Source organism: Zingiber officinale, chromosome 1A (genome assembly GCF_018446385.1).
Source record: "Zingiber officinale cultivar Zhangliang chromosome 1A, Zo_v1.1, whole genome shotgun sequence".
NCBI lineage: Eukaryota > Viridiplantae > Streptophyta > Magnoliopsida > Zingiberales > Zingiberaceae > Zingiber > Zingiber officinale.
This window is the reverse complement of record NC_055987.1, coordinates 132875539-132885354: the sequence shown is the minus strand read 5'-3', so window position 1 is coordinate 132885354 and position 9816 is coordinate 132875539. Positions and strand designations below refer to the sequence as shown.

The window sequence follows — 9816 nt, the reverse complement described above, 5'->3', positions numbered from 1 at the left end:
TGCCAGATTCTGTACAAAATTCATCAAACGGTGCACCATATTCTCCACCTCTATCGCTTCGAATTATTTTAATTCGTTTGTCAAGTTGGTTTTCAACTTCTGTTTTATAGGTTCTGAACGCCTCTAGGGCTTCGTCTTTACTTCTTAAAAGAAAGACATAACAGAACTTTGTGCAGTCATCGATAAAAGTAATAAAATATTTTTTACCTCCTCTAGTTTGCACAAATTTTAAGTCACATAGATCACTATGTATTAACTCTAGAGGAGTTGTCGTCCTTTCCACCGAATGAAAAGGTAGTTTCGTCATTTTCGCTTCCACGCACACTTCACATTTGAGTGTTCCGTCAACATTGACGTTTTGTAATAAATTTAATTTGACAAGACGTTTGAGAGTATTATTATTCACATGTCCAAGTCGATCATGCCATAAATTAAAACACTCAACAACATAGCTGGAAGCATTTATTTTATTACCATCAAAATTTCGGAGTACAGGCATTACAACCATTTTGAATAGACCCTTTTCTAGGTACCCCTTTCCTACGAAGACACCATTCTTCGTAAGTACAAAGTTGTCTGACTGGAACACTAGCCTAAATCCGGCCTTTACCAATGCCGCTCCAGACACTAGGTTCTTACTAATGTCGGGAACATGGAGTACATCAATGAGTGTTAGCTCCTTTCCGGACGTCATCTTCAGAACAACTTTCCCGAGTCCAACAATTGGCGACGTCGTGGAATTACCCATATAGAGCTTCCTGCCATTTATCGGAGTATACTTGGAGAACATCGCTTTATCGGAACAGATATGACGAGTTGCTCCAGTATCAATGAACCACTGCTTCGGGTTATCCACCAAGTTGGCTTCAAATACAACCGCAGTGAGATCCAAGTCCTCAAGAGAGGTTGCGACATGATTCGCAACATCCTTTGGCCCCTTGGTTGGCTTCTCTGGGCGTCTGCAGTCCTTGGATAGGTGTCCTGCCTTTCCACAATTGTAGCAAGAGCCTTTGAACTTCTTTGCTTGAGCCTTCCTTTTGAACTGCTTCGGCTTTTTGGCGTTCGGCTCGACCAGGTTGGACATTTCGTCTATAGTCCGCTTGGTTCCTCTGGAGTCGGATAACTTTCGATTATCTTCTTCTATTCGTAGCCTCAGGATCAGGTCTTGCAGCCCTATTTCCTTTTGCTTGTGCTTTAGGTAATTCTTGAAATCCTTCCATGACGGAGGGAGCTTCTCAATTACCGCAGCAACTGCGAATGTCTCGTTCAGCTTCATGCCTTCGGCGTCCAGATCATGCAGTATTAATTGCATATCTTGGACTTGAGATGAGACGCTTTTTGAGTCCACCATCTTGAAATCCAGAAATCGACCGACGATGAATTTCTTCAATCCAGCATTTTCGGTCTTGTATTTTTTCTCAAGGGATTCCCACAAAGATTTTGCCGTCTCCAGAGAACAATATACGTTATATAACGTGTTGTCCAAGGCGTTGAGTATATAATTGCGGCACAGAAAATCTCCATGAGACCACGCATCGCTAGCAGCCTTACTTCCTTCCGTAGCGGCTGGCGTGTCTTCGTGCAAAAACCGTACAAGGTTTAGCGTTGTTAGATAAAACAACATCTTCTGTTGCCATCTTTTGAAGTCGGTTCCGGTGAATTTCTCCGGCTTTTCTCCGTGCGGAATGGTTGTCGGAATGGCGATCGGAACGACGGTCGGAACGGCCGTCGGAATGTCGTTGGTAGCCATATCAGTTTGCAGGAAATATCGTTTACGACTGTTGTATCCGGGTAGCTTCTGGAGTATGCAAACTGATCGTCGAGGCTAGTGTTCGACACTATCTCCGTAAACGATATTGCTTCGCTACGATGCTTAACGGATTGTTGCAATTCGTTCCCAAGATACAACGACGACGAACGTCTCGGAATCGTAGCACTCCGACTTCCGAGACCAGCGAACCTTTAGTAGACTTCTTGGACTCTTGAATGCACAAGATGTGATGAATGCTTGAGGAAGAGAAGAGAAGATTGAGTGAGTATTCCATCATCTGGAGGGTTCTATTTATACTGAACGAAGAGGTTGAGTGTCCTTTGGGTGAGTGGATGTGTTCCTTGGGCGAAGTGCAAAGTGCGCCTACAAAGCGCCCATTGCGCACGTGCGCACGTGGCGGGTGGCGGGCTCACAGGTGCGAGCACCTGTGAGCCCTGGGCTAAGGGGTCACCTGTCCTTTTATTTTTTTGTGTTAACTCCATTAACACATCTTCATTAATAAGTAGAGAATACACATCGAAAATTTCCGATGTGGGACTATTCTCCTATGCACTTTATTAATGAATAACAAATGTTATTTTGGGTTGACTTTAAATATTAATTTCTCATTCACCCTTAATCGGTTTTGAGCAAATTAATAGTCTAAATCTATCTACGCGAATCGTAGATTTCAATTTTGAAGTCAATTACGACTTTCAACAATTGATGGCTTCCTTCCTCTAAATCGTTTTGGTCCATTTAAGGCCCCTATATCCAACATTTTCATTATCTGTTTTCATCCTCTCAACTCTCCTCTGTCGGAGACTGACTTTAGCGTCGGAGTGTATGAGCCAAGATACCCCTTACCTCCATTCTAACTCTCCTTCTTTCTTTCTCTCCTTTTCTCCTTCTTAGGATCGGCATGCATCTTCGACGACCCTTTTCTCTCCTTGATGATCAGTGACTTCATCAATATTAGGGACAACTCACTGACATCTGGTGATCTCAGGCGGGAACATCAGTGAAAGAGAGATTTCATTTGACATTTTAAGGTGACTTTATAAGATGATGTTTTGAAAGAACATATAATCTCAGGCATGAGGGTCAATGAAGAAAAGTGGCATAAAAATGTATATGCATAATGAAATTCCAAGAATATGCCGGTAGATTCTTTTTCATTTATCTCGTTTACATACTTCAATAGGCCAGAAGCTTATCATTTTTAAAAGACTAATGGATTCTTATGATGCAGTGATACAAAAACCATCCATACTTTAGCTCTGAGCATCAGATGCCGGCATGGCATTCATTTTATTCGATGTCAACCTTGCGCGCTCGGACAGATCTTTAGATCAAACCCAAGGTTCATGCCATTGTAAGCAATTGGTGCAAACATCCACATATCATCAGAGCTCAAAAGCTGCAGAACAATGTTTCAAGAACAAAATTGATAACTACAAATACTCGTCCTAATGGTTCTTTCAATAATTCAAAATTATCCAGTAGAAAACATGTATTCTCACCTTAATTTGCAGTTGTAAGAACTTTACATATTGAGCAGCTTCTTCGAGCATTGTGCTAATGTCTACCTGTCACATTGTCAATTGCAGACATTAGATATCTCCATCTTAAAGGAGACTAACATTCCAAAACTTTCATGAGATAAAATTCTTACTTTTGTTCCATTTGGAACCAAATTCTGCAAAATTCTGAGTCTCTCGTTGATTCTTTCTCTCCTCTTCTGCAATTTAGTAGAAAGGAGTATTCATGAATTGGAACTACACACAAATAGCAGTGCTTCTGAACCAAATCATTCATACTTACTCTTGCATAAAGACTTGGGGGATCAGTAGAGGAACCGTGACCTACTCTTGGCTTCTCTTTACGATTCAAAGTGATCAATTTTTTCGAGTTAGAACTACCGGAGTCATCCTCGGAGCTGTGGGAGCTGGAGCTCTGTCCATTTAAGTCGACATTGCCCTCTTCATGGTTGGGAATACTGACTCTCTTCTGAGCCTTCTTACCTTGTGCTTTCTTTGCCTTCTTACGCACCTATTTTATAAATGCTCGTTGTCAGCCTAATTTATACACGTACATATCATATGCAAGTTTGAATAAGCACTTACAGATGCGAAAGTTTGAGCCTTGTTCTTGGTCATCTCGATCATTTCAACCTCCTTCATGCTTGCTCTTTTCTTAATGGCTCTGGAGTCATGATCTGAAGAGAGGCATGATGGCGGCTTTTCGGAGAAATCAAAAGCTTCATTGCTGCTCATCTCCTCGACTCGAAGATAGAGAGCGACCGGAAATGATGCCGAGTTAATTTGGTCGCCGAAATCCATTGGAACAGAGCCGATGCTGGTTGCATAAACCATGCTGTGGTCGCTCACACTGTATCCTCCTCCATAGCTATTGCCAAGGGGACAAAGATAACTACTCGCATTTGTAGTGCTACAGGGGGTGGAGTTGCCTTGAGGCCAACAGAATGGGTTGTAGTTTTCGAACGACCAGAACATCGATAAGATTGGATCTTCATCTTGCTCATTAACGAAGTCATGAGGGTAATGCATTTGCATCTTCATCACTTCGGAGTTGCCAACAGACACCGATGGATCGAAAGAGCTCCAGTTTCCTTCACGAGCCAAGGTTTGAAGCTCCATGAGCTTGAAGAACTGAATAATGTAAGAATTATTAGTTTTGGAAATGAGAAGAGAGCTGAAATGGTTGGGTTTGGAACATGCAAAGCTGGAGCATTTATATGGTTTGATCACCTAGTGCCTTCCAGCGAGATTTGACTTTAATTAAGATTAACAAAACAATTAATTTTTTTTATGATGGCACTAATCATAGTCGACCATGGGCAAAACCGTCGAAGCTAATTAATCATAGTCAACTATTGATTGGAAGATTAAGGATTCTGACTACAATACGATAACTTATATTCTAAAAAATATTTTTAAGAAAGAACAGTGGAAATGAGAACAGGGGACCAAGTGGTGCTATTCAGTGTTTTAAATTTATACACTCAATGAACCATGCCTTACGCGGGAGAAGTTTTTTCGATAGAAAATTAAGGGGAAAAAAAGAGAGGTTAGAATGAACGTGGGAAGATGTTCTAGACATTCTTAATTGTCACAAAAAATATATATATATCAAGATTGTGGTCCTAAACTTCAGATACAAATGAACTTGATGAGAGGATGATAAATGATGCAATTATAACTGTTGGAGATATTTTAGTTCATAAACTCCATGAATTTGGTGAACTTTCTAATCATTCGATATACTTAACTCGAAATAAATTCTTGGAGTATAAAATTATAGGATCTCCCATTGCTAATGTAAAGAAAAAGAAAAGAAAACTCTTATATTTATATGAACTAGGGACTGTTGATTCTATATGAATTCTAAGATTAAGACTTATATAAAAATTACTGAAATTATTATGATAAATAAACTAGAAGGCAAAGACTCTTAGAATGCAGCCAAGAAAGTGTTAACTGAAAGCTGGGTTGACATTCTTCATCTGCTTGATAAATTAGTTTTGACTTTGTTTTGGAGGAGAGAAACATGGTTTTGCCTCTAGTTTGAGTTGATTTTTTTTTTTTTTTTTTTTTTGAGAAAAATAGTTTGAGTGGTCTTAAATTTGGAGTGCCGACTTTAGTTAGAGCTGACCCTGCCCGAGTCCAGCTTGGACCTGTAACTGGGCTTCAACAGTAGGTCGGCACCCTGCCAGTTCAACGGATTTATTTAGTTTTTACCGTGTAGTTAACATTCAAGCCCATGTTTAACCGTCCGATTCGACAAATTTATTTGATTTTATTATTATTATTATTATTATATATACAGCGATGTTAACCTGCGGTAGTTTTGTTGTGGTTTCGTGCGGTGCTGTTCTACGTCATCCGAGTGGCAATGAGACTGTAAAAGGTGAGGAAAAAATGCACTTTCCCAAACCTCTATTGTGAGCCCTAGCAGAAGCGCCCCCACGAGTCCGACGGGAGCCCTAGCAAAAGTCGCGAGCTCTCCCTCTCTTCTCTTCGTCATCTCCTACCACGATCCCCTTCCTCTCTTGAAGCATATCTCCTGCCGTGTTCCCCTAACTGAAAGCTGAGTTGACATTCTTCTGCTTGATAAATTATCTTTGACTTTGTTTTGGAAAAGAGAAACATGGTTTTGCCTGAGTTGATTTTTTTTTTGAGAAAAATAGTTTGGGTGGTCTTAAATTTGGAGCGTCGACTTTAGAGTTAGAGCTGACCCCCGCCGAGTCCGGTTTGGACCCGTAACCGGATTTCAACTGTAGGCCGGCACCCTGCCAGATTGGTTAAGGTTCAAGCCCATGTTTGACCATATATATATAAATATATATATATATATATATATATATATATATATATATATATTTATATAGAGAGAGAGAGATATGCTCTCCTGCGGTGTAATTTTTGCGGTTTGGTGGGGTAGAGATGAGTTGGCATTCCACGTCAAAGCCAAAAAAAAAAAAAAAAACGCGGCATCATCTCTCTTCTCGTCTTCTTCGCCGACCTCGCCAAACCACTGACTGCCGACCTTTCACTGGACGCCCGGCCACCGTCGGCCGGATCGCGGCTGGATTCTGGCCGTTTCGTGGCCAAAATCTGCCAAAAACGCTAGCAGACACAACGCTGTCGATTCTGGCCGCGATCCGGCCGGAATCCAGTCGCGATCCTGCCGGAATCCGGTCGCGACCGGATTCCGGCCGGATCGCGACCGGATTTCGGCCGGATCGCGACTGGATTCCGACCGGATCGCGGCCAGAATCGGCAGCACTGTGTCTGCTAGCGTTTTCGGCAGATTTTGCTTGGTTGATCGGTCTGGGGACCGATCAGCCTAGGGCCTGATCGGTCCACAGACCGATCAGGAGACTCCCAGACCGATCTGGTTGGAGCCTGATCGGTCCAGGCCTAGATTTCTTCGCAGGTGCAGATATAAAGACTCGCTGACGTGGCAAGTACCTCAGCAAAACCGTACATAAGGCACCGCAGCATAAGATTTCTGTATATATATATATATATATATATGAAACTTTGTTAAAAATTATTATTACAAAGATTCGAACTAGAATCTTAACCAATTAAACTATACCTTTGATATTAATATATATATGTTGGTTAATTTATTAATAACTAATTAATAGTTTTCAATTATTGAGGGAAAATGATTTTTTTAAATCGTTGAAATTATTTGATCAATTTTTATTAATAAAAATAATTTAGGGGATGTTTGGTTTAGGAGAATAGGAGTGGAGAATAGGAATGAGAATCATTGATTGTCATTGTTAATGTTTGGATTATAGGAATAGGAATGCAAATAAGGGAATGAATCCTTGAAATTAGGTAATAACTCATTCTCATGTACCTCCCTTTCAATGAGTCATTACCCTATTTTCATCAATCAAAATATTTCCTTATTCCAAAAATACCCTTGAGCTAAAACTAAAATTTTCTCCCTTAATATCAAATATCAAAATATATTTATTTATTTTTTTCTTTTATATCACTTCTCTCTCCTTGTTCTCTCTCATCATATTTTTTCTTTCATCATTTTATCACACACTTTCTCTCTCCTATCACACTCTTTTTTTTTTCTCATTACACTTTCTCTCTCATCATACTTTCTCTCTCCTCAATCTCCTCCATCGTACTCTCTTCCTTCTTTTTTTCTCATCATACTTTCTCTCTCCTCAATCTCTCCCATCACACTCTCTTTTATCTTTTTTTCTCATTACACTTTCACTCTCATCACACTTTCTCTCTCCTCAATCTCTCTTGTCACACTCCCTCCTTTTTTTCCTCAACACACTTTCTCTCTCATCATACTTTTTCTCTCATCATATTTTCTCTCTCCTCAATCTCTCACATCACACGCAATGTTCTCTTTTTTTTCATCACACTTTCTCTCTCATCATACTTTATCTCTCACCATACTTTCTCTCTCCTCAATCTCTCTCATCACACTCTCTCTCCTTATTTTTTTCTCATTACATTTTCTCTCTCTTCATCTTCTTCCATCGTACTTTCTCTCACATCATATTTTCTCTCTCATTATGCTCTCTCCTATCACACTCTTTTTTCTCATTTTCTTTCATCACACTTTCTCTCTCTTCATTCTTTCACATTACACTTTCTCTCTTTTCATTATTTCTCATCACACTTTCTCTCTCATCATTCTTTTTCATCATATTTTTCTCTCACATTCATTTTTCTCTCATATATAATTTTTTCTCTTATTTTTTCTTTAAAGGTAAAAAAGGAAATTTTGATTTATTCCGATAGAAAATATGCAACTAACCAAACATTGCTTTTAAGAGTGATATCCATGCTCATACTCATTCCCATTCCATAATACAATGATTCACATTCCGATTCCTGTTCCTAAGAGCATCTCCAATGGGGGATATTTGGAGGAGATATTTCTCCAAATATCCACCTCTCTCAAATATCCCCCATTGTGGGGGATATTTGAAAAGAGAATAGAAATCACCGGGCACAAAGTTGTGCCCGGTGATTTCATTGTGGGTGGTAGGAAAGTGGACCCCACAAGTTGTGATTGAGAGATAAAAATATTTGGTAGGTGGGGCCCATAAATATTTGGTTGAGGGGATATTTTATTGTGAGTTTTGGGATATTTGATAAGTGAGATATTTGATTGATGATATGGAAGTGGGCCCCATAAATATTTGGAGGAAATATTTGGTGTCATTATGGATGCTCTAACAAAGAACCAAACGCCCCCTTAGTGTTAATTATTCTCCCCATCTCTAAATAAAGAATTTATTTTATCATTTCCATATATTTTCTTTAATCTCATCTCTCAATTGCAAAATCTCGATTATTTTCAAATTCAATTTCAAATTCAATTCTCTAATTGTAATAGAAGCAAGAGATTTACCATCTCGATTCCGAATCGGGGTCTATTTAGTGTACAGGGGAATATGCAGTTTGCCTTAAAAACAAAACATTGGTTCTTACAGTTTGGATTTAATTTAAGGGTAAATTTACATGCACTTTTCATTGGTAAACATAATAGTCTCCATCCATGAAAAATTTTCTTTTCACTCCCCAGTCAAACATATTTATCTAATTACCCATGATATTTTTAGGTACAAAAAGTCCAAAAATCAGTATAAATCCTCTTAAATTCAGTATATTAAATTAGAATCTAGTATATTTTCTATTAAATTGAGTACGATTCTTTTTTCACCTCAAAATATACTCGATTTTAGTTTAATGTGCTGAATTTAATAGAAAATGTACTCGATTTTTAATATAAAGTACTGACTTTAAGAAGAATTATATTCATTTTCGGACTTTTTGTACTCAATTTTTTATTTTTTGTACCTAAAAAATTTGGGTTAATTTCAATAGAAAATATACTCGATCCTAGTATAGAGTACTGGATTATAGTGTAAAGTGCTGAATTTAACAGGAATTATACTTATTTTTAGACTTTTTATACCTAAAAAATAAGAGGGACAATTTTGATAGAAAATATACTCGATTTTTAATATAAAGTACTGACTTTAAGAAGAATTATACTCATTTTCGGACTTTTTGTACTCAATTTTTTATTTTTTGTACCTAAAAAATTTGGGTTAATTTCAATAGAAAATATACTCGATCCTAGTATAGAGTACTGGATTATAGTGTAAAGTACTGAATTTAACAGAAATTATACTTATTTTTAGACTTTTTATACCTAAAAAATAAGAGGGACAATTTTGATAGAAAATATACTCGATTTTTAATATAAAGTACTGACTTTAAGAAGAATTATACTCATTTTCAGACTTTTTGTACTCAATTTTAGACTTTTTGTACCTAAAAAATCTGAGGGACAATTTAGGTATCAATATTTGCATGAGGGAGTTGAAACAAGTAATACTTTGTATGCAGGGAGTGGAAACAAAATTTTTTAGGTATGGGGATTGCATGTAAAGTTATGATTATCATTGGGATTTTTTTCTAATTTACTGTTAATTTAATTAGCTATTAAATTATTATTATTACATTTAATTGGATCGAATT

At 38.0% G+C, this 9816-nt stretch overlaps 1 protein-coding gene across 1 annotated transcript; it reads right to left on the bottom strand.

Moving 5' to 3' along the window:
* Positions 1-3071: 3071 nt before the first annotated feature.
* On the bottom strand, positions 3072-4410 carry LOC122003148 (transcription factor RSL3-like). The gene is made up of 5 exons (XM_042558532.1): positions 3877-4410; positions 3575-3802; positions 3426-3491; positions 3274-3339; positions 3072-3170 (listed from the first exon to the last, which is right to left on the bottom strand). The coding sequence occupies exons 1-5, from the start codon at positions 4408-4410 to the stop codon at positions 3072-3074; spliced, it is 993 nt and encodes a 330-aa protein (XP_042414466.1).
* Positions 4411-9816: the final 5406 nt, after the last annotated feature.

Coding starts and splice junctions, on each gene's coding strand:
- LOC122003148 (XM_042558532.1), bottom strand. CDS start 4,410: ATGGAGCTTCAAACCTTGGCTCGTGAAGGAAACTGGAGCTCTTTCGAT. Junction 3,340..3,425: donor TGGTTCCAAATGGAACAAAA/GTAAGAATTTTA, acceptor ACAATGTGACAG/GTAGACATTAGCACAATGCT. Junction 3,171..3,273: donor TCTTACAACTGCAAATTAAG/GTGAGAATACAT, acceptor ATTGTTCTGCAG/CTTTTGAGCTCTGATGATAT.